General features: G+C 39.5%; 1 protein-coding gene across 1 annotated transcript; it reads right to left on the bottom strand.

Annotated features, from left to right (window-relative positions):
- Positions 1-1984: 1984 nt before the first annotated feature.
- CFAP45 (cilia and flagella associated protein 45) lies at positions 1985-26488 on the bottom strand. The gene is made up of 12 exons (XM_063457284.1): positions 26418-26488; positions 23715-23834; positions 13548-13681; positions 13150-13294; positions 10591-10761; positions 9949-10127; positions 8520-8649; positions 8287-8433; positions 6908-7021; positions 4703-4896; positions 2560-2784; positions 1985-2181 (listed from the first exon to the last, which is right to left on the bottom strand). Exons 1-12 carry the CDS (start codon positions 26418-26420, stop codon positions 2115-2117), a joined length of 1629 nt encoding a protein of 542 aa, XP_063313354.1. The 5' UTR covers positions 26421-26488; the 3' UTR covers positions 1985-2114.

The following is a 26488-nucleotide window of genomic DNA, read 5'->3' as shown; positions in this document are numbered from 1 at the left end:
CTCAGAGGGGCTGACTCACTCGTTCCTAGCAGTTCTCTCGGTCGTTTACACGCCGGCCGCGAGGGACCCGCTTCCTTTTATGACGCGGCGCTCAGTAGCCGACGTCATGATGACAATCCGTTCCGACCTGTCAATCAAGTCCCGAGCACGAATCAGGACTCGTCGGGGGCGTGATTACCTATCTAGAACCAGGGTATAAAGTAGGGCTTTCTGCATTTGTTCATTGCCCTGTCGTGGTTCTAGCTTGTCTAGTCACTCAGTGCTCTTGTTATCTATTTGTCTCTTTGGTTTTGACCCGGCTTGTTTGTTCTACCCTGCTTACCTCTATTACCCTTTGACTCGGCTTGTCTCTCGCTTATCTGCTCTCTCGTTCCCTCGACCTCGGCTTGTCTCTAGACCATTCTTTGCTTACTCCTTACGTTAGTCCGGCCATTCTAAGGTCCGGTATACGTACCTACCTCCTGTTTGTACTTTGCGTGTTGGATCACTGTCCCGATCCTGACAGAAAGTTCAGTGTCTGCATGCACAGGGAGGAGACACTGAATATTTTGATGCATTTTAAGCAGCCATAACCCAGGGAGGATCTCTAGCAGCCACCTGAGGAGTGGCCAGTGAAGTTATCACTAAGCTGTAATGTAAACACTGCATTTTCTCTGGAAAGACAGTGTTTACAGCAAAAAGCCTGAAGGTAATGATTCTACTCACCAGAACAAATTCAATAAGCTGTAGTTGTACTGGTGACTATACTGTCCCTTTGACATTGTTTTTGCAAGTTTATCCATCATGTATAGTTTCATGTTTTTTCATTTTAATTTCTAGCGTAGAAATAAAAGTTTAGAGTATTTTAAAAATTATGCAGTTGTTATTTTTATTGCAGTAAACAGAGAACGGTAAGTTGGTAGATACTCAATAGCATAACCTCCAAACACTAGGATGGCATAAATGATTCCTATGTTTAATGATCAAGAGGTGCAAAATGCATAAGACCTTTTTGTCTGTTCTCCCTTTGAGGTGTTTAAGGTGCTTAATAAACCTTTTTATATTCTTTGGTGAGGGCCTGTCTTGGAATGTTTTATGCAGTTTTTCATTTTCCTGAAGAATCAAATTTAGCAGGCCTGCCCAGAAATGGAGTGGGTCCAACCAAAGAAGAGGCATGTCAGCCTGGTATCAAAACATGCAAAGGCTGACTGACAGCCTCTCACTCAGGAAATAACTTGCAGAGTGCTCTCTATGTGGTTCTAGTGACCTCTACACAGTGTTTTGTGCTGATATTCACTGGTACTCTTCCCAGGTTTCACGTCACCCAGAAAAAACATTCTTGCCCTATTATTATTATTGACCATATGAGTCAACAATTACCTTGTATTGACAGAGAGGCATTTCAGATTTGCCTGGCTAGTAGTGAGGCCCCCCCAGTGATATTTAGTGACTGGAGTTACTTGCTTATCGAGTCTTCATTTACTGTGGTACCATCTCAGTCTTTCCAAGATGGCGGCTGCTGGAAATCTCTGACTCTGCCCTTCCTGGGAATGGTATTTGGTACCTTTCTACTTGGAGCTATAGGAAGTAATGATGTGATGCTGTCAGACGTGACACGTTGCTGGAGGGAAGTAAGTATTACGTTCACAAAAGTTGACAAAGCCTTGTCCTTTGTCAACTTTTGTCAACCTGCAGGTTATACATAAAGAAAGTAGTGACTGCTTTTCTTATTATGTATAGCTTTTACAATAATCGTTGAAAAAAACGGGCTGCACAGGGGCACTGGTAGAATAATCTAGCAATAAATTATCAAACGCAAAAGAGCCACTTGAAGTGCTACACAAATCAATGTTGTGCTAGATATTGGTTACTAACCTCTGACTGCTCATAGAGAAAACATACAAGTGTAACCTTTTCAGCCTTTTATACATTTTACCCATATACACTTTATGAGTCTCCACATAAAAAGCATTACAAAGTTGCAGAAAACAGTTGAGACATGCCATGTGAATATTAGACACTTTTATTTGTGTTATTTAAGAAGAAATAAGGCACATTTGCATATTCAAGATTAAAGAAGACGACTGCAAGGTGACCCAGAGCAGGCCGGAAATTCGTTGTTTTCTGTCTTCCATTTAGACAACTGGAACCTCTGCTTTCCGTGCCACCAAAGAGCAATACTTGTCTGGAAGCCCTGCGATTCTGCAACATAAGGAAGAAAATCATTCTAACATGGGACAAACAAGATGCAGTCAGAAGACAGAATAGCTATGTGTGGTGAAGAAAGGCACATTTTACGCCCAGATGTAACATTAGCCTGCATGGCAATTTTGTTCTGAGCTGTCTAATGATGTTGTCAAAGGAGGGCTTGCATATACAGGCTTTTTGTACCATTCCCAATTGAGAGCACTGACGTGGTCATGGTGCTTGGAGTTACCCTTTAACAAAGGAAATCCACAAACTACATATGCAGATACATACACACCCAATGAAACAAATAAAATAAAAAAATTCTGCATTCTTGGCCCATCCATTTTTTGCATTTGTGAACGTTCAAATAATTTCCTATTTCAAACTCACTTAAGTTCATCCAGTTTCTTCTTCTTTAGGTCATCAAGTCGTGCCCTGCGCTGACGAGCTTCTTCTTGCAGTTTCTTACCCCCCTCAAATAATTCAATGCGTGTCATAAGTTGCTTTTGCTCATTCTCACGGACTTGGCGTCTCAGTTCTGCTGCATGCCTGTTCAGTTCAGACATTTTTTCTTCAAGCTCCTTCCGCTCTTTCTCAGTCAGTTCCTGCTGCACCCTAATATAGAGGAAGAGACAGAAAAACATCAGAAATGGAGCAGGTGTAAACGTAGCTTTAATTACTGTACTATGAAAGCCACCCTTCCATTGTATAAATAAAACAAATGCGATGTATCCTAAATTTTCTGCTGAAATGCCAACAAGGCTAGTGGTCCTCATACAAGACTTCAAGAAACTCCAACTTTATAGAAATTAGGTACTGCCCAGTTCTTTTTTAAATAGGAAACCTCTATATATCAAAAACCGTTGATGGTGCTGAATATTTCTGATGATAACAAGGAGTAAAGTTCTTCACAATAGCAATTGTACGTGAGGACTAGTTTTGGAAGAGCTTATGGTGGGGGGGGAGGGGTGGGAGCAAGGAATGGTGCAGATGTTAAGGGTGGATGCAAGCTATGTTTTTTTGAGATGGAAGCAACATAATTTTGTGATTGATGGGATCTGAAGGTTGAAGAAGAGGTTGGATTTAAAAAGAATGCCAAGGCAGTGAGCTGATGGTAGTGCCATTGACTTGGAGGGAGATAGACACGGGAATAGCAATGTTTGAAGGAGGAAAGCACGAGAAGTTCTGTTTTTGAGAAATTAAGTTTAAGGAAGTAAGCTGCCATCCTGGTAGAAATAGCAGAGAGGCAGTCGGAGACGTGATTTAGGTGGAATGGAGAAAGATCAGAAGAAGACAGATATATTTGCTTATCATCAGCATAGAAGTAATATTGGAAGTCAAGGTAACTGATTAGTTTATGGACGGAGGTTGTGAAGTATGAGAAAGGAGGAGTTGAAGAACAACAGTGTCAAAGCTAGCAGAGACATCAAGAAAAATTAGGGAGTGGTGGTCAGACTGCTTAAAGGAATAACAACCATTGTTGTAGTGGGTGCCTGTAACTATGTGGCCTTTTGGGGATGTAAGGGCATGTGGCATGCTAAACCGGTACCTGCCGCCAGTCTAAGAAAAGGAAGGCAGCTGCTGCTGCTATTAGGGGAAGGTGGTGCTATATTAGCACAGTGGCATTAGAAAGATTAGAGATGATAAAGACAAAAGTTAGGACGAGATTAAGAGTGTTTCCAGCTGTATGAGTTGACAAATCAGTCCATTCAGTGAGGCTGAAATGAGTCGGTAACAGAGAGGAGTTTGGAGGCATCAGAGCTATTATGGGTGTTGAATGGTATATTAAAATCTTCAACTATGAAGATGGAGTACAAGAATAGACTAAATAGGGAAGCCAGGATTAAAAATGTTCGAGGAATTGGCTTGCTTGGATGATCGGGGGTGGGGATACATAATGGCAACCCTTAAAGGATTAGGTTTAAATAGGCAGTTGAAGAGCTGTATCTATTCTCTGTTCATACTCGCATCTTTGACTCTTGCCTTCAAGACTTCTATAGAACTCATTTGGAACCCCTTCTCTACTCCATGAGACTCTCACCCAGTCTCAAATCCTTGGGAAAAAAAATCACTAAAAACTCACTTCTTCAAGAAAGCATATAAATTAAAATGTTAACAATTTTCCCTCCCCTTTCCACACCTTAACTAATCCCCCTTCTCTCCTGTACGGTGTAATTTAATAAACTAAGCCTTTATTGCAAACTCTTCTAACAACCTACTCTTCAATTACACAAAATACATCTTACTACTGTCCTGTCATTTTACACTTAGAATGCTTGTTTGAGCAGGGTCCTCAGCACCTTCTGTTCCTGTACGTCTAACATGCCCTATTGCAACTACTTGTTTGTTAGTCCACCTATTGTACAGAACTGGGGAATTTGTTGACGCATTGTAAATGATAATAATAATGCAATGCTAATTATCCATAATCTTCCTTAAAAGCTAAGAAAATACGCATACACTGTAACAAAATTGCCACTATTTTATATGTACAATAATATTACAATAGGCACTTTTTCCTAATAATTTATACCTTAAGACTCTATCAAACTCTGCACGGTCTCGCTGTGCTTGTACAGCTAGGAAATGCTCCTTCTGAGCCACTTGCTCTAGTCGTGATTTCTTAAGCATTGTGTTGGTCTCTGCTTCCTTCAGTGCCCTTTCCTTTTCTTTTTGACGCCAGGCCCTTTCCATGGCTTCTTGGTTTCTCTTAGCTCTTAATTCATCCTAGATGGAAAGAAGAAAAGCTGAAGAAGAGAATGATGTATTTCTGTCGAGCTCTAGGCTAACCTAGATAAAAGCCTATTAAAAGCAAGATATACAAACCATTTCTAAACCCTTCCTTAAATTATGTGGGATGCAGAAGTAAGAAATACAAAGCAGTCAAACCTCCGATCAGTGCTGATATTAGTGTTCTACTGTGGAGGCTGCAATGGTGTCGCCATCGTATGGACCTTCACAAACGGAGGGGCGATACACTTACTTACCTCCCAAGTCTGCAAGAAAGTCATTGATCACTGAGGAGACACTGGAGGGCCTCCTGGAGGAGCTATGTCAAAACATTGCAGCCAGTTTCTGGAGGAAGCAGTTGAATAATGCTGCTCATGAGACCCACATCTCGAGCTTGGAACAGAAACTGCAGACATTGCAACATGCTCCAGCCCAAACCCAGGAATGTAAGGCAGCCATGGAAGACAGGAGGCGCTGGAAGAACATAAAAGTATGTGGCCTGGCGGAAAATATAGAGGCTGCAATGATCTATTTCATTTATTTGGTATTTTACTTACCAACCTCTTCTCTGTCAAACACGCCAAACCCATGCAACTGGATGGGTGGTATCGGATCCCTAAATCAGCCACTAGCAACCATGGGGCAAGGAGGGACATCTTTGTCCGATTTCAACAGAGCCAGGATCGATTGGCTTTCATGATGGCGGTCCGCAACAAATCACCTTTCTGCTTTAAGGAACACTCTCTGACCTTCTTTTCTTATTTGTCTAGAGCCGCCATGGACTGGCGGAGGTCCTCGCGACCCCTAGCCAAGGAACTTACCATCCACAAGGTGACTCTGCCTGTTAATACGTAGGGACTCTGGCACTTTATGAGTTAGCAAAGCCTCAGAGGTAACAGGTATGTTACAGAAGCTTGGGATATCTGCTGGCATAACCGTGGTACCTTATCCTCCACTGGCTGTGAAATAGACAGCTTGGGACCATGCTCAAGTTTGGCCGTAACCTGTTGACTAGGGGGAGATAAATCCCCATCATACCATCTCCCCCTGCAACCACTTACCAGATACTAACCTGTTCACACAGTTATAACTATACTATAGTGGGGATTTAAGCCTCTACAGCTTATTTAACCTCAGGTTTCTGCTCACTATTATTGAGGCATCATATGCTCCTTGCCTCTACATGTTAAATTCTGCAACACACAAAATATTATGTAGGAGCAAGATGCATAGTTCTCTTTTGATATATTTTGTCTACTTTTATCAAAAACTTACAATACCATGTGTCAAGCTACATCAATCACTTGCATGCAATATATGTTTTCAATTGTCATGCAGTTTCTACAACAAATGTATTGTATGTACTAATTACATACATTGTGACTGAAGAAAAAATTATAAAAGAAAAGTTACAAAAATATGCCCACTGGAATAGTTTTAAGAACAAACCCAACTTCTGAAATTGCAAAATAGAAATGTCTACTGTGTTAATTCTAGAATAATATCGCAATTTTAAAAATAACAACAATCCATGTATTTTTAGGATTTGCATCCTTCTCTTCCTGCAGACAGAGAAATGTCAGCCACTTTTATCCTCAATTCTGCAAAATTCATTGACATCATCATTGTGTATAAAAGCAAGCTGCTCTGATTGATGGGTGAATGTCAAACAGGGACACTGGAGAATAGGATGATCACTGGATACCAACAGTGCCTTGGGGTCATAATACAGGTGCTTGACAAAGGGGGTTTGAAATACATTTCTAGACTTCCTGGGAGAGCGTTATCTATTCTTTTAAGTTTGAAGCTAAAATATACATGATAAACTATTAGATAAATAGCGATGCCAGGTGGGAACAAACATCTGTTTATGTCTAGGACAGAAGTGTTTGGCTTCTTTTGCCAACAATCCATTAGGAAGTCTAAACACCTTTATGTCAGTGCTGTTATTCTCTGATGACAAGACAGTAAACTTCATTAATAATATTATCAGTAAGCTGTCTGTTACCTGCTCTGCTTTGTAATCTCGAGCTCGTTCTTGTAGGGCACGCAGACGGGCAACCTCTTTCTCCTTTTCTTTCTTAAGGCGCTCTTGCTCAGCCTCATATTCTGCCTCGCGTGCCTATGGAATTAAGTGGATATATGCTACTGTTAATAAACTGTACAATAATCATAGCTGGAGATTTTGACTAAATGAAAGATGCAACAGAGTTACCCTACACTGTGGACTCCAGTGGCAGGAGATGAATTCAGTAGAATATATAACTGAATACTGGATGACATTTTTTATTTTTTTTGCCATTCATACATATTAGCTAAAAAAAAATCTTAGTTTTTCACAGACAGTTTGCTGAGGTGCATTACACTAAATTGCTACTTACCTTGCAATGGCCATCTCTCACTACATCACAAATGTGTGCATATGCTAGTTCCGTTGTGAATACTGCCCCTATACTACATGTATTTTATTTCCACAGTTTGTTAATGACATCACATCCTTTGATGCATTGGCATGAAATATGATGTTAACAAGCACATTGCAAAGAGCACCAATGCGTGTGTAGATTTAGGGTCCCCCACAGTTTCAATAAAATAAAAAAAAGTTACCATTTTTTTCCAGTAGCGAGTCTGACGTTTCGTTAAAGCTCTGCTTGCACCTAACATAATCATTGGAGACATATAGTGCATGCTCTGCCAACAGAATCTTTTTTATAAAGAGAAGCACTACATCTAATGCTTCTTTGTGAGAAGAGATCACTTTCTCCTTTGAAGACTTTCAAACCTATTGAGTAGGAAATCCTCCCATCTGATGATTGAAAGATGGAATGGTAATACTACAGACTTTTAAAAACATATGATTTCTATTGAAATCAGCAGTTTTATAAAATGAAGGGATATACAATTAAACCCTAACTGTTTAGCTTTAAGCTGAAAAGCTATAAATAAAATTATATGGTGCAGAAGGTCAATACAAACTTAAAAATTTGTATAAACTTATGTTTAGAGCTCTCTTTTGCCCTAAGGAAACTTTATATGACTTATTTGCTAAATATAAAAAAAAGTATTGACTATGCAGATACAGGTTTTATATTTGATTGACTAGCAACCTATTAACCTCTATGGAGACTTGAAGAAGGTTAAATCAGTTATAATATCTAGCAGAGGGAGAACATGTATTGTTCAGATTAATAAGAAAGAAGCAAGTGCAAAAGAGGAATTCGATATTAACAAAAGAAAAATAAAGTGGTACTTTCTACAATATTTCACTACGTTAGGAAAACAAGCATTTAAATTCAGAACAAAACATATTATGTGATTGTGTTCCCTTAACTAATCTGCAATTGATTTGGTTCTTATATTAATCCCAATGCCTGAGTGGATACACACTATTTTCTGTTGGGTGTAGTCCAATACACGTAGATCTAGTAGTTTCTCCTGTTCTTTCTTTTCCAGTTTTTTCTTTTCATTTTCAGCATTGATACGTTTGATTTCTTTTTGGATTTCCAATTGTTCTTGATGTTTCTTCTCCAACTCCTAAGGTGGACAGCAAATAAAGGTGAGATATAAGACAAGAAAAGTGATGTGGACTTGTGGAGCTTAGACTGTTTTCTGCATCTCACCTTATAATCTTCCATTTGTAATTTCTCTAAATACTGAAGCATCTGCTGACCCTCCTGGGCTCTTTGTTCTTCTAAAAGGATTCTGGACTCAAAATTGTCTTCCATCTGCTGAATAATAAGTTGCTTCCCTCTAAGGAAAACACAGAAACCTTCCACCATCAATAATATCATTGATGACATTTAATTGAAGCATTCTGGAATACTAGAAGGAATAATATAAAAATGTATTTCATTCAAAGATTCTAGATAGAATTTGGGAGAAGTTAGACCCTTGATCCCTACTAACTTCAATAAAGATTAAAATCCTCAGGCCCATTCCACTAAATCCATAAGTATATTTACTTACTAAATCCCCTGCATGTCTCAACACCCACAAAAAAAAATTGGGTCAGAATTACACTAGCTGCCCGAAGGGATCTCGCCCAACGCTGGCAAAAGGATAGTACCCCAGGAACAGGTACGGTATTACATGGTAATAAATTGTAACTACCCGATGGACTAATTGACAGCACAAATTAGAAACTCACTACGTTCTTTTCACAAAACATGGGCATTATGGAAAGAATTAATCAATATTAACACCTAGAGAGAGCTAATCAAAGGATACTTGACTCTTCTCCAGTAGAGGCAAAATACTCACACCCTCTGCTCTTTGTCCTTCCTCCCCCCATCCCCTTTTTTTAGTTCATTTTAATTTGTCTCTCCTTTGTTTATTGCTAGAGGTGTTTTTCCATGTTTTTCTACTCCCATGTTACAATTAAAGGATGGCTGGAATGTGATTTTTTTCAATCACAATACTATGTATTACCTTTATATGGCTGCTTATACTAAAATAAAGAATTTTAAAAAAGATTCAATTCCTTAGTTATACTCAGTAGCTGTTCCTACATAGTTCATATGACCTTGTTCCCTGGTTCTACTGCCCAGACAGTGAGCAGTACTTGTTGTAAAACGTAGCAGAGCATTTACTAACTTCCTCTGTTGTTCAACCAGTTCAAGCAGAGAAAGAGGAAAACCTACCACACTCTGTGCATTCCACATGAAGAATGGGTTTATCACAAAACCCAAACATCACGATCCATACCTATTGCTCATTTGCGTGTATGACAGTAAGTGTATGACTTTGTGCTGAATTTGCTTTGTTCTAATAAATAGAAAAATATATCTGTACAGCCTATGTTTTTTGATCCCTTGATACTGTGTTTAAATACATATTACAAATTGTGAAACAAACATAGTATTAAAGGGAAAATAAATGTTTAGTATCTTTATATAAACAATATAATTATTGCTCTGAAAAAATATGTAGATTTAGACGTGTAAAAAATATAAACCTTTTTTTGAAATACTGAAGTTATCTGAGAAAGGGTCTCTTGGGAAAACCATGGTAGCAGGATAGGCAATATATTTATTCTAATTTGGTTATTACCGGATCCTTTCATGTTTTTTTTCCGCCTCAATCTCTTCTTGCATCTTGATAGCTCTTTTCCTTTCCACCTCCATCATTTGGTCCAGGCGTTTTTCCTCCTCACTCATCTCCTTAGTAATTATCCGCTTCTCCAAAATCTGTGCATCGCGTATGGCATGACACTTTGCATTTAGAATTACCTGCCAATGTTTAATTGAGTTTAAAAGTTTAAACAGACATCAACCGGCAACAGAACAATACAACCAGGTAATAGAAAAGAAACAGTAGGTAATACTGGCAATAATTAATTGCTAGGCTTAAGACTGATATAATAAAGCCTACTTTGCATTATAAAAAATACAAAGCAGCAGTATAAATTACTTACATTTGTCAAAGTAACACATAATCCCATTGTCTAATGTACTCCAATATCTAGAACAGGTATTAGTTTAAGAACTAAATGTCCAAAATATGGTGCAAATATATAGTTTATCTTAATAGAAAATTATATATAATTGCTTTATAGGCTGCTAAGAGGTTACTTCCCTCTTGTCACTGGGGCTTTGTGGGTCTTACAGCAATGTAACACCCACCATCCATTCACTCTTTCCTCCTGCCTTCCCTATGGCAAGTGACTGTCTCTGCAAGAATGGTGGCTATTACCTCATTAAGTTTTTTAACTTCATCCTCCTGCTCCATTCGCATAGCATTGGCCTTCTCCAAAAGATACTGTGCCCTCTCCTGTGCTTCCTCCTCTAGATCGTTCAGTTTCTCATTTTTTTGGCGCGTCATTTCTTTGATTTTCATGAAGTTCTTTCGTTCATTTACTGCTTCCTGGGGAAAAAGAACATGTTTTACATATAGCCTAAATAAATGGACCTTGTGTAAGGTTGCCATCTTGAATGTTATCAATGTAAAAAGCAATCTAATCACTCTCACTAATTAGACTAATATTAACACTATAATATATACTTTTCATTATATAAATTATTTAGATTATATTGTAATTCTACTACCAAACAAATCTTTGATTTTGTGTAATGATATAAACGTTTGTAAATAGCAGACAGATTAGAAATCAGAATAACAAAAGTGTTACATGTGTGAACTGCATACAGTCATTGAGAGATATTAAAGCAGCCCTGTCACTTACATGGCTCTTTTCAAAGTTTGCAAAGACCCCCGACGGTGACATTGCTACTTGGGATGTGGTGGTGTAGTAAGTAAGGTAAGTTATACTTACCAGATGCTGTCACATGTGAGTGCTTTAACTCCTGGCCCTTTTTTATCTTCCAGGAACCCATGCCAGTGATGTACTCAGGGCCCTCTTTAACGCGGGGCAAAAGGGGCAGTTGCCCCGGGCCAAGTTGCTTCTGGGGGGCCCCAAGGCAGCTGCCTCTTGAGACCCGCTGCCCACAATAATATGCTACATATCTTTTTTGCCTCCCGAGTCCTTCATTAGGCGAGCGTCATCGCCGCATAGTGAAGGAGACAAAGAACTTACTTGCTCCTCCTCCCGACCTCCCCTGCCTTTTGCTTACGTGCATTGCCGTGACGTCACACGGAGGCGGAGTCACGGCGACACTAGGGTTTGCCCGGTCTCCCCCAACTGCAGAGCGGCGCAGCACACCGTGAACCCTGAGCCCAGGCCCCAGAGCACTGATCCCTGAGCCTGCTGTCTTGAGAACTGTAAGTATTTAAGGGAGGATTAGGGAGGGATGGTTGGAGAAGGGTGGGGAGGGGTTAGTACTGTACTGTCTCTATCTACACATTGTTTAAAAAAATAAAAGTAATCTGTAAAATACAAAGTATTTGTGTCAGAAGTTGTGCTTTTTTAATTTTTAGAATAATGATACAGCCGTTTTATTTCATACACATGTGCTAATTTTGGTGCTGGTTGGAGGGGGGTGAGGGGCAGTATTACACAATCTGTATTTGTATAATATATATATATATATATAAGATTGTGTAATACTGCCCCTCATCCCGCTCAAACCAACACCGAAATTAGCACAAATGTATGAAATAAAATGGCTGTATCATTATTCTAAAAATTAAAAAAAGCATAACTTCTCACATGAATATTTTGTATTTTACAGATTACTTATTATATTTTTTTTATACATATACAAAGTACAAAATGTTTGTGTCAGAATTTGTGCTAAAAATCAAGCTAGGAATGTGCAGAGTTTTTTAAAAATAATTTTTAGAATAATGATGCAGACATTTTATTTCACACATTTGTGCTGATTCTTTTTTTCTCTATATTCAAGGGACACTATAGACATCAGAACTACAACAGCTAAACGTAGTAGTTCTGGTGTCTATATAATGTCTCTGCAGGCTTTTTAATGTAAACACTGTTTTTTCAGAAAAAAGGCAGTATTTACATTAGTGCCTAAGAATATCTCTAGTGGCCACTCATCAGACAGCGACTAGAGGTGCTTCCTAGTCCAGTGTTGCACAACGTGTAGCACTGGCATTCACGCTGAACACTCCTCATAGAAATGCATTGATTCAACACATCTCTATAATGAGATGCTGATTGGTGCAGCGCAGTGTTTTGAAACGCATGCGCAATAGCCTCCCAATGCTTTCCTATGAGAAAGCTGTGAGCTGGCGGATATATACTCACACACTGCACATTTTTGTGTGTGTTATGGTGGAGGGTATGCTAGGGTGTGGGGGAAGGCGGGATCCAGGAGGCCCAAGTAAATTCTTGCCCAGGGTCCAATCAATATTAAAGACAGCCCTGGCTTTACTCTCACACATGCCTGAGAGTACAACATTGATGTCTATAGAGGATCCCACAAGATTGCAGGTTCCTACATAGGCCAAATTTCTAAATTAACTAAACAATGCCTGATTACCACAGCTGTCACTACCAATGGCGGAAGCTTGGACTTTTGTCAGCATGAGGCTTTACCATAAGACAAAGTAGTCAGTACTTCGTCTTATGATATATTTTTACTGCTTGGAATTCCGTTAATTTTTCACCAATAAAAAAATTAAAAAATACAAAGTAAATTCCAATACAGTACAATATGAGCATTTCATAAAAATTGTATCTTCAGAAATCATTTTTGGCTTTAACTCTGCTGTGGAATGCTGACATCCTATGACAGACTTTTTTCTTCTCTTCTTCATTCTTCCTGTACATTTCCTAAAAATACCCTGGGATGCCAAGCCTACCACTACAGTTCTTGGTGAAGATGTACTTACTATGACTGATTCCTTTTCTGCTCTTAAGGCTTCCATTGCCCTCTTGCGTTCCTCCTTAGTCCGGACTGTTGCACCTGTTTTGATACGGTGGTATTCACTGGATGTCATTATAAGGGACTTTCCTGATGGGTCTTCTGATGGAACACTTGGATAGAAGAAATAACATTACAGTTCACAAATATGAAATAAAAATGGTTGACTGTTTTACATTGTAATGCAACTGTGCTTTCATATTTACAACTAACATATTGGCATAATGTGCCAGTATTATTTTATTTCTGTATTAGCAAAACACCTAAATATTTTACAGTAATTTAAATTTAGTTCACGCAATAAAAGCATTGTCAGTTAACATTTTATCCATGTTACAAATAGAGATATTAAAACACAAAACCTACACAAGGTCTCGAATCAGATCACTTGTAATAATGCGAATGGTCTCCGGTTTGTGACCCATTGACGGCGCAGATACAGTCTTACGTCTGCCACCTTCGTTTTTCTGCACAATTGGACTGTCATCTTTTGTGGGTTTCTTAGATGAAAAACGAGAAGTAGCAATTAATATGCTTATCTAGAATTTACTATACTATATGGTTTATACAATACTGGTTACTGTAAAGAAAATAATTGTTTAATAATTTATTGCAACGTACCTTCTTACTGTTACGGTATGGTTGTTATGGTACTTTTTAGCAGTAAACCAAAATGTTTAAATGTCTATCTGTTCCTGTCCAAATTAATAAAATAAATTGCGTATATACGCTGAAGTAATTAAGTCTGACACACAAGGTTCAGGTTAAAATAACTTCGAGAAAATTTATTGGCAAGTGATTAAAAAGCGGACGCGCAGGTCCTTTTAAGAGACATTTTACGTCATCATTGATTATTAGAATATCAGCAAATAAACATCATTAATTGGATTAATTGTTAAGTGTCGGGATTAGTGTCCTCCTATCAATATTATTAATTGGTTCGAAGACTTAAGTGGTTAGTCCCGTGTCCACCCACCAAGAGGTGGGATTGTTCTGGACACGGGTGGGGGACAAGGGGTCTTGAGCGTCATTTTACACGGTCGGTGATCTCAGGCCTCGTGGCCAGGTGCAAGGTCTCTTATGAATAGAACATTTCATTACTACTGTGTTCTCATGGCCTTCAAACTATACTATGTTGCAAATCTAAGGAAAAGTCAGCAATTCCTGTGTTAATCATGTCTTTATAGAAAATACAGTCTTTGTTCTATTGTATTAGATGTGCTGGGAAATTCTGTCATGTAAGGTAGTTTTAAAATGAACAAGTTAGGTTATGAGGACAAAATGGAGGATTGAAGAAGTCAGGTTAGGAGGACAAAATGGAGGATTGTCACAGTATAAAGTTAAAATGGAGTTAGTGCAATAATTGAATACAAGTGCAATAAGGTTTTTTAAATAATCCCACATCATGGTCATGTGATGTAGAAGCCCCCATTGGAAAGAACTGATTAAATACTTTTCTATGAGGAAGCTTGAATGCACATGTGCCACTTGCTGCTCCCAATGCTCCTTTATGAGAAGCATTGATTTGGGCAAACTTTGGAGAAGGCCATGAATTTTCTATAACATTGCGGGAGGACGAGAAGTGAGCAGCCTCGGCGCAGGGGAAAAAGTAAGTAAACGTTTAATTTGGTGGACCATGACAACTAAGGACATAAGCACTAAAGCATTAGGAATATAGTCTTATATTCCCAATGCTTTAGTGTTCTTTTAACCATTAACAGTTAAAGGACAAATACATGCTGTAATTACAAGATTGGATAGCATTTACAGGCGTGCATAATACCTGAAATAGCTGTTAGCGTTAAAAAAAAAACACAGTGAGCATTCCATATGCAACACAGATAACAAAGATAAATGAAATATAGCATCATCAATCCACCTTCAATCTGTGATGTAAAAAATTCAGCAAATGCACAAGTTGTTTAATTTTTTTTTTTACACTAACTTTGTGATATCCGCCTATTGAGATATTTTATTATTTTTAATACTGTATAAATTTTTGACTTCTGTGACATTAAAGTAATTAAAATGGTTTATTAAATTTGGATTCTGATTGTTTTGATAACTGTCTCGCAATTCCTACCAAAGTCAGAAAATGTTATCAATTGATCTCTCACACTGTATTGTAATTTGTGACTACATCAGCACCTAGAATGATTAAATTATAATGTGTTATTCCAGTCTGTCTAACTACTAAGTTCAAGACCACTACCTGGTGAATCTAATATATAGCATTTTTTCCCCTTTGGTACAATGTTAAGTGATGTCTTACAATGATGGCAATAGTGGAACATACTAAAAGAAAAGCATGTTTGTAAAAATGGCATGCTGATAAGCTGGTGTCTGAAATATGTTCTATTATAAAATTACCAATGGGTGCCATGTTATAAAAAAGCACAAGTGTAAGAAGTGGGCTGTGACACAGAAAAGTGTATTAAAAAGATTGTGCAGAACTTGAAATAAGAGGAAGGATACTAAAACAGAGTATCTGTTGCTCATAACGAATGCAACTAATGCATAAGAAATTAGAATAATTATTGGCATTTAAATAGCGCCAGCAAATTCCACAGCGCTTTACAAAATTATTAAAGGAACTTTAACATGAAATGAAACAAGCTATTACATATATTGACATGAACAGTAAGCTGATGAGGACCCTGCTCTAACAAGCTTACAATCTAGAGTAGATGATGTTTAGAAACACAATAGGAATGGCAGTGTGGAAACAAGTGACTGGATGAGAGTGAAGTGGAGAATGGACCCATGAATTAAGTTGAGATAGTATTGATAGTTTACCTTGGAGTCCATGGGCTACATTAAAGATATTTTTAAGGACTTTTTTAAGAATTGAAAAGTAGGGGAGAGTCTGATGGGGGGAGGTAGACTGTTCCATAGAAATGGAGCGGCCTGCTAGATTTATTTATTTATAAAATATTTTACCAGGAAAGATACATTGAGATTTCTCTCGTTTTCAAGTATGTCCTGGGTCCACAAAACAAAAAAAATGTCTTGCAAGAGCAAGTTAGTGGTACAGGTACAGCAGTACAGGTATGAGCAGTGGACAGGAGAAAGTCATTGGTAGAGCAGAGTGACCAAGAAGGTGCGTACTTATGAATTAGTTAAGAAATATAGCGGGGGTGGGGGGAGAATAGAGTTGTTGAGAGCTATGTAGGTAAAAATTACAATTTTGAATTCAATCCTATAGGGCACAGGAAGCCAATATAACAATTGACAGAGGGGTGAGAGGAGCGGCAGAAGAGAAAAGGCAGTGTTTACATTACTGCCTAGGAACACCTCTAGTGGCAGTCACTCAGACAGCCGCTAGAGGTGGTTCATGTGTAAGGGCTGCATGGAGGCGCCGAACGTTCCCCATAGAGATGCACTGATTCAATGCATCTCTATGAGGAGATGCTGATTGTTGTGCATGCAACGCTTTCCCATGGGAGGAAAGTTCGATGATCTTCAATCTGGATTCCACGCTCGTCACTCTGTTGAAACAGCTGTGACCAAAGTATACAATGATCTTATAACTGGTAATTCCCATGGCCACTACTCTATCCTAAGTCTCCTCGACCTTTCTGCTGCTTTTGACACTGCTGATCATCAACAGCTTCTTCTCATCCTCTGTAATCTCTGTCTACGAGATACCATTGTCCTGGTGCTCTTCTTACCTCTCCCATTCAGTGTTTCTTTCTCTGGCCCTGCGTCTTCTTCCCAATCCCTCTCTATTGTTGTTCCCTAAGGGTCTGTTCTTGGTCCCCTATTGTTCTCTATCTACACTGCCTCCCTTGGAAAACTCATCAGCTCCTTCGGCTTCCAGTATCATTTCTATGCGGGTGACACGCACATTTATCTGTCCACCCCTGATTTCTAACCACCCCTCTTAACTTGTGTCTCTGACTGCCTCTCTGCTATTTCCAACTGGATGGCTGCTCATTTCCTTAAAATGAACCTGTTTCTGGTCTTCCCTCTCTCAAGTGTTGCTACTCCCTTGTCTGTGTCCCTCCAAGTCAATGGCGCTACCATCCACTCTACCTCTAAGGCTTGATGCCTAGGTGTTCTCTTAGACTCCAACCTCTCCTTCACCCCTCATGTCCAATCAATCGCCAAATCCTGCCGCTTCCATCTCAAAAACATTCCAACCCTATTTAACACCTGATACAGCAAAGGTGCTTGTCCATGCCGTTGTCCTCTCTCGCCTTGTTTAAGCTAACTAATCAGAGTGCTCTGACAGGTAAATGAAGAGACTGACAGGCAAGTCTCTACATTTACCTGTCACAGCACTCTGATTGGTTGGCTTGAAATCCAACCAAACATAATGCTCTGAGTCATTTTACAAAGCGTTGGAGTTCTTTGGAATTTTCCCATGCTGTGTAATTTGACTCATAACACTCTGATGGGTTGCTCTCTTTTTTGAAAGCAACCAATCCAAGGGTTATGAGTCAAATAGGTCACCCCCCCACCCCCCATTTTCATTCAGGGCCCCCACCTGCCGCTCATGGGTGGGGACCGGGGGGAGGACAATGGGTCGTCTCCCACCCATTTCCATTTTAGGCCCCCACCCGCCGCTCATGGGTGGGGGTTGGGGGGGGATGCTAGGTCCCCCTTCAGTTTAATAGCCCCCACTCGCGCGGCAAGGGTCGGGGCTCGGAAAGGGGGGACACTAGGGGGCTTTTTGCTTTTTTACCCGTTATATGGGTAGTACAGCTTAAAACATTAAATAATGCAGTGCATGGGTATGCGTCTCAAACAATGTAAACAAAAACTTTGAAAAACTTTGAAAGAATTAAAAAAAGAAAGAAATATTGCATAAGCTGAGATTGTCGTATGTTTGTCTGCAGTCTAATGTCTCTGAGGAAAGATCAGGTATGATGTCAACAGTGGCAGTATACTCGCTGGTTTCTGCTTAGGTGGTGAGCCTTGGACTCCGCGGCGTTAGCAGTGGCAGGATCTTTGTCTCTGCATTTGCCGCCGTGGCACGGTGAGTCTCGGGGTCGTCAATGTCAATTTGTCAGTGACCTTGGCATTAGTTTGCATCCTGGATGTAGATGGTGTGTGCTCTTGTACTTCAGCCAGTATGCCTAGACTTTGGAGGAAGGGCTCTGGATCCTCAGATGAGGCGAGGGTGATGGGTCCGGCTGCCAAGAGGGATCCGTCGGCTCCCCATCGATATTTCACGGAGCTGTTTCTCAGTCTCCTTGCTATGGGTGCTAGTTTCTTCTTTTCCGCCAACACTGCAAAAGGGAGATCACTGTAGATCGCCAGCGCTTTTCCCTCGTAGTGTATGGTCTGCAGTGCCCTGGATCGAGCCATGATCGCGGCTCATGCCACAATGTCTCTCGTGAGTGCAATAGTGTCTCTGGGGGCATTGCTAGGTGCTGCAGCAGATTTTTTCACTCTGAATACTGACTTTATATGGGGAGAGGCTGCACAGCTCTTAACTCCCCAGGGGGCTTTTTTTTTTTTTTAACAGTGAGCAGCCACTGGCTGCTCACTGCTTAGTAGACATTCCCCTATTCGTGGCATAGCGAGTAGGGGCATTCGGAAGATTTTAATCTCCCTTATGCTATTATGGGGGTCATATTGTGTGAGGAAGGACATGGGGGGCTTAGGAAGTGGTGGGGAGCACTGCTCCCTGCCTCTTCTATTTTGACATATTACAAGGAGGGAGCTGCGTGCCAGTAGCTCCCTCCTTGTAATAAATCAAACAAACGAACAAAGAGGTCTTGGTTCATTCGTTTGAAATTTCGATTCATTTATTTGTCTTTCTGATGAATGAAAAGATGAAATTCCCATTCTCATGCCCAAGTGTTTAACTAGTGTGGGCAGATGACGTGTCCCACAGGAACTTCATGTACCCACACAAAGTTGGCGGCGCCCAGGACCTAGGTCCGGGCAGAAAATAAAGATAAAAAAATAGGTAATATGGGGGGCTTAAGGAAATTTGGGGTTTACTAGGGGGACAATTAGATGTAGTGGAGTCGGGAGGGGGGGGGGGTTAAAAAAACAAACGGGATTCTGCCATGACAGTGCCGCTTTAAAGACTTCTCTAGGGCTGTACCGTTCCTATAGAACACCCTTCCCCTCTCTGTTAGACTTTCACCCAATCTCCACTCATTCAAAAAATATTTGAAAACTTACTTCTTTAGGAAAGCATACCAGTTAAACTGTGAACAGCTTTTCCTCCCTGTACCCTGATTCCTCTACTAAAACTGTAATCAAAACAAAAACACTAAGCCCTCAATGAATACTATCCTAGCAACCTACTGTTCTAACCTACCCTTATCTTTTGTGTCACTATACCCCACTCCCTCTAGCATGTAAGCTCATTGAGCAGGGCCCTCAATCCCTCTTTTCCTGTGCGTCCAACTTGTCTGGTTACAAATACGTGTCTGTTAGTCCACCCATTGTACAGCGCTATGTAACTTGTTGGCGCTTTATAAATACTACTACTAATAATAATAATAATGATCGCAGCCAAGGTGACAGAGCCAGCCACAATGGACTTGCGCAGCACTGGAAAACATGTCTGTATTCCTGTCATTATAGTGTTGCTTAAAGGTCCATATATTGTGTTTTTTTTGCATTTATATACAGTCATGGGAAAAAGAAAGACAGCCTCTTTGAATTCTATTATTTTACATATCAGGACGTAATAACAGTCATCTGTTCCAGCACATGACATATTGCACAGTATCATGATATATTTAACAGAAATAAAGCCAAAATGGAAAAGCCATTTGTGAAAAATTAAGTTCCCCTCTATTGCTTCCATAGGAATTAAGAGGCTAAGTAGCATGCAGGTGCTGCCCCTTGTTAACTGATCATCAGCAAGTGTGACCACTTCTATAAAAGGCAAAGGTTTAGTAGTTAGCTGGTCTGGAGCATTCAGATGTGTAACACAATGCCAAGTAGGAAAGGCATCAGCAAGGATCTTAGAGAAGCAATAGTAGCTACCCATCAAACTGGGAAGGGTTATAAGGCCATTTTCAAACAGTTTAAAGTCCATCATTCTGTAACCGCAGGCCCTTATTTACCACTATAATGTCTTAAAGCATAGAACTTAGTAGGGCTAACCATACAGAGATCCTCTATTTAACATATGTAAATACGCCTTTTATTAATTTCAGTCTAGAAGTTATCAGAGATCCTGTATAGTTACAATTTTATTTTGCCCTGATTTATTTTACATATATATTATTTTTAATCATTTTATAATGTTGCCCTTTTTTCTAGGAGGGTAGTATAATTTCAACTCTGTTAAGGAAAAAATATGAGCTAGTTATCATATATTATATAAAATATATGCTGCAGTGTACTGCATTGTACTGCACTGAATGTATTTAAATGCCATGTCTTTCTCTTTATTGCTGTATGTAATAATGTTGTTCATAATTTGGAATATAAAACAACGACTTCTCAATTCCTTGGAATGTTTACATGTCTCCTATCTCCGCAACCTTGGCTGGAAACTCCAGACTTCAAAAATAGTTATGCTTTTATAATTCCTGACTTGCAATCAACAGCTAGCGTAACTGACAATATAGAAAATATCACTATTTTGTAAAACTTTTCTTATATAGTGGACTGTCTGTCTGTCGCTTATGTGGCATGAATGTTTTCATTAAGCCATAATGCAATTTCTTTGCATTCTTGGAATTAGACTTCAAATTTCATCGCTCTGTCTTATCACTTTTCTTTTGACAACATCTTGCATCAATCTTTTTCCTGCGCATGCATACTAAGCAGCTACGAAGAGAACATATCCCTCTGTCTGCAATCCACTGTCCTGGAACTAATGGGCCATGCTGTGCTGGTGTATTAGGCATATCAGGGAGTTTACCAAATATGTATATTTGCTCTCTTATGATATTAATTAAGATCCACAATGTCAGCATTGTATGCTAATTACGATGTACCTGGCACCTGAACTCAAAGTGCCTTGTTCACATTAAAATCATCTCTAATGATGAAGATCTCTCTCTGAGTCTGGGCTACTAATAGCTCAATAGATTCTTGATATTTCAAGACTTGTGCCATGACAAAGTATTGTGTCTTCTCTTACGTATAAGAGGTTACCTAGGTATTTATTATTTTTTATTTAACGCTTCCAAGTACAAGTCCCTTCGTGGTCGCCAATTGTAGCCGCAGGCGGTTCCCTTATTTACCACTATAATGTCTTAAAGCATATAACTTAGTAGGGCTAACCATACAGATATCTTAGCCATAATTTTATATAGTTAGTACGAGATCCTCTATTTAACATATGTAAATAATTGAGAATACAATATAAAATAAGGATTGTCTTGGAAGCAATAGATTTTGTCTTTTAGATATTTATTATATAAAAATATAAATATAGACATATCAAATCCATTATAGCAGAGTTTACAAGATGAAATTAAATGCTTGCAAATATCATTAATAGGTTAACATACCCTTCTGAACATGTCATCATGTCAGCCTCTCAGTCATTTTAAGATGGAGCAGCGTCTGTCTCCAAGTCTCTCCTCTGTTTGTTAACATTTAAAAGTACACCTATTTATACCTTAGGTGTCGTCATTTTAGGGTCACCATAGTTCATATATGAAAAAGTAACTTGTCTACTTTAAATCAATTTAGGACCTCCCTTTAGATACAAGGCCATAACTAAAAGCAAGTGAGCACGTCATGGGAAACTCCCGGACTTGGGGAACTTCCACCAACTTGGGACAAGATGGCTTCCCAAAGTCTGAATAGCTTATCTGTTGTTTATACTAAGACGTAAGTGCACAGTCGTGGGAGATTCCCGGATTTGGGGAAGTTCCATTAACTTGGTGTTACCACAGTATATTGTGTACTGAAAGAGTCGTAGTATAGCCTTGAAGCTTGTTTATTGTTATTGTAATTCGTCTGGGACAAAATGGCGCAAACATATTATGCACTGAGGTTATTGCTTAAAGAAACATCTATGAAAAACATGTTCCATTTCTAACACCTTGTCAATTTGCAATATCTCTTAAAGACAACGTACACAGTTTAAGAAATACAACATTTCATTCTAAAACTTGTAATATTTGCATTTGCCCATAACAATTATATAGTGAGAAAGATTATTCAAAAGTGGAAAACATTCAAGACAGTTGCCAAACTTCCCAGGAGTAGTTGTCCCAGCAAATTCACCCCAAGGCCAGACCATGCAATGCTCAGAGAAATTGCAAAAAACAAACAAACCAAGAGTTACATCTCAGACTCTACGGGCCTCTGTTAACAAGTTCACTACAGAGCAATTAGAAAAAGACTGAACAAGTATGGTTTGTTTGGAATAGTTACCAGGAGAAGGCCTCTTCTCTCTAAAAAGAACATGGCTGCAGGGCTTAGGTTTGCAAATTTGGACACATGAGACCAAAGTGAAGATGTTTGGCCATAATGCACAGTGCCATCTTTGGCAAAAAACAAACACAACATTTCAGCATAAACAGCTCATACCAACTGTCAAGCACAGTGGTGGAGGAGTGATGATTTTAGCATGTTTTGCATCCACAGGTCCTAGGAGTCTTGCAGTCATTGAATTGACCATGGACTCCTCTTTACACCAAAGTATTCTAGTCAAATGTGAGGATTTCTTTCCGACAGCTAATGCTTGACCGAAATTGGGTCATGCAACAGGACAATGATCCCAAGCACACCAGCAAATCTACAAAAAAATGGCTGGAAAAAAATATAATAAAGGTGTTGCAATGGCCCAGTCTAGACCTCAACCTGATTGAAATTATGTGGAGGGACTTTAAAGGGACACTCCATTCACCAAAAGAACTTAATCTAAATGAAGTTGTTATGGTGCCAGGAGGCCCCCGGAGGCACTCTTACCTCATGGTGTTAAACCGTTCTCAAACGGTTTAACCCCTAAGTTGCCTCCAGCGGCAATGTCCAGAAGCCGGATGCCGCCTAGGAGGGAGTAAACATCGCCGCTTGAGGGATCTTGGGGTTAAACTGAGATGTTATTGCTGGTTCTACAAGCTATTGAATCATTAGGTGTACTTAGTTTTTCACACATGGCTTCTCCATTGTGGTTTTATTTTTGTTAAACAAAAATCATGACAGTGTACTATGTCATGTGTTGTTCATCAGAGGTTGTATTTACCTAATTTTAAGATCTGCTAAGGAACAGATGATTGTTATTATGCCCTGATATGTAAAACCATAAAATTCAAAGAGGATGTACTATCTTTTTTACATAAAATATATTCATATATTAGTAATTATGGTTGATATGTTTGTTTGTTTTTTAAATAAAATAATATATCAACCTACATAAGTTATTTAATAAATGTCTGGCACTAAAAAAAACTGTTCCAAACTACACAATGTTCACCTTAGTCCTGCCATAGGCATCTTCATTGCGAGGCATGTTTAAAACATAGTCCTGAGCAGTAGGATTTTGGGGCACTGTGCTTTTGTATATTCTTTCATAAATTTAACAATTGTTATCAGAGAGGCCTAAAACACTTATAAGCAGCAGTTTGATATTACAGCAGGAGGATGACCACTAACCTTTACGCCAAATAGACTCTCATCCACTTGTGAGTTTAGAGCTTTTGTTCGATATTTCCAAGCTTTGCTCCGATTAGATCCAGTGGATCCAGAACTAAGCGAACCTACAACGCTTCCTGGCTGTAAGGAGATTACATGACAAAAGGTGTTTTAGAGGAGATTATTCACCATGTAAGTAGCAACCATGGTATCTCTGTGCTGTCTCTACACTAAACATTACAGTCAACATTGCTTCACACATATCAAATAAATATTGTGAAAATGTAATATTTAAGTTGAGTGGGCAGACTGTTAGGGAATGTCACATTCCCAAACAGTCTGCCCACTCAACTTACAGTGCAATACAAATATATTAATATCTATACCAATTATCAGAGTTGGAAATATTTATGTATATGTTAGAAACAAAGACAGGGGTCACAACCTTCACAGGATGCCTTTACACGGCATGCAAAGCTGCCAAACCCAAATGGGCTAGTGTATGAAGACACCACAGGTAACTCTGCCTCACGTTCCAACTCTTCTCAGTGATTTAGAGTGCTGCCACTTGTTACCATGGAAAAAGTGAGTCATTGGTAATGCTCTAATTTGTAGTGAGAGGTAGAAGGGGAAGTGGAAGATGCACACAACATGTTTTACCACTGGACCACCAGGGATTAATGATACTCCATATACCTGGCCAAGAGTTGGAGTGGAGGAGCAAAACAATTTATAATAACTTCATTTCAGTAATGAACCCCCCCCCCCAAAAAAAAAAAAAAACCACAGCACCCCTGCAAACAGCCCACACACAATCTTCACACAACATTACAGCCCACACATACATAACACCACAAAACAGTAACCTCCCAAAATACTACATATACACACACAACACCACCGACAACCCCCACCACAAGAACATATACCAAACACCACAAACAGCCCCATCACACACCAAAAGACTACAAGTAACTCACGTGCACACACTTAACATCACATACAGCACACAATACCAGAGGCAGCCCCCGCCACACAAAAATATGATTAGCAACCCACATACACAGACTTCAAAGACGTCACATTACACCCAAAACCCCAATCAACCAGTGTTAATTTTGGCTGCAAATTTCAATTTAGTTTTAGTCATCGTCTTTTGACTAAAAAGCCATTTTAGTTTTAGTCGTATTTTTGTCATCTGAATTGTTTTAGTTTAGTTTTAGTCGACTAAATCTCCAGTAGATTTTAGTCGACACAGCTGAAATCCAATGAGTTTAGTTAAAGCCTCTATATGTATCTTTTTCCCCTTCCCCAGACCCCAGACCCTTTGTGTGCCTCTTTCTCTCCATAGCCCCATTTGTGGGTCTCTTCCCCCAGCACCTTGCCTCTTTCTCCCCCACCCCCAGTATGTCGCATTGTGTGTCCCCAAGCCCCTCCATGCATCTCATCTCGCCCATGTGTCTCATTCCCCCAGCCCTCCATGTGTCTCAATCCCCCAGCCCCCCATGTGTCTCAATCCCCTCAATCCCCCATGTGTCTCATTCTCTCAGCCCCTCATTTGTCCTATTTCCTCTCCTCCCTACCACATGTGTCTTACCCACCAGTATTAGTTTTGGTGATACATTTTAGTTTTATCATAGTGTTTTGACTAAAGAGCCATTTTAATTTTAGTTAGATTTTAGTCATCTGAATTATTTTAGTTTTAGTCTAGTTTTGACTAAACTAACTACAATTGTTAGTTGACAAAATGAACACTGCAGTCAACCACGCACATACACAACAGGCAGCCCACATACACACTTATTATTACAACAGACAGCATGCACTACACACATATTAGAAGCAATACACATACACACACTTAACAACAAAGACAGTGCACACTCAAAACTACAGACAGCTTACACACACACATACTTTAGACAGCCACATACACATACAAATACCACAAACAGGCCACCTAAACACACATAATACCACAGACAGCCCCACACATACACACGTATAATACCACAGCCAGCCTCCACATGAACACTCCCACATGATAACAGCCCCACATGATAACAACAGGCAAACCACAAACAGTTTCCACCACACACAAGCAATCCACAGTCACACACAAAACTCCCTATTAACCAACTACATTCCCTGTCACCCAACAATAGCCCTGTCATCCCACTATAGCCACTACCCACACCATAATAGTCCTCCCACTACAGCTTCTACCCATACTATAGCCACTACCCCCCACTAAAGCCCCTCTCCTGCCACTACAGCCACTATTTCCCTACTACAGCTCCTATTCCCCAACTACAGCCCTAAATGCAGCCCTGGATGCAGTCTGTATAATGTCTACATAGGTAGATGCAGTGTATAATGTTATATAGGTGGATGCAGTGTGTATATAATGTTTATATTGATGGATGCAGTGTATATAATGTATATATAGGTGGATGCAGTGTATATAAGGTGTAGTGTGTATAATGTCTATATAGGTGGATGCAGTGTATATAGGTGGATGCAGGGCATATAGATGGATGCAGTGTGTATAATGTATATATGGGTGGATGCAGTGTGTATAATGTATATATAGAGGGATGCAGTGTGTATATAATGTTTATCTTGATGGATGCAGTGTGTAAATAATGTTTATGTTGATGGATGCAGTGTGTTTATGATTTTTATATGTCGGTTTGTACTGATAGAAGGAGCCCCAGGTCTCACCATGTTCGGTCCGCTCCCAACCCGAGCCTCTCTAGTAACCAGCAGCTTAGTGTTGTTATGTTGTCATGGTA

The sequence above is a fragment of the Pelobates fuscus genome, chromosome 5 (genome assembly GCF_036172605.1).
Source record: "Pelobates fuscus isolate aPelFus1 chromosome 5, aPelFus1.pri, whole genome shotgun sequence".
NCBI lineage: Eukaryota > Metazoa > Chordata > Amphibia > Anura > Pelobatidae > Pelobates > Pelobates fuscus.
This window is presented reverse-complemented; position numbering and strand designations above follow the sequence as displayed.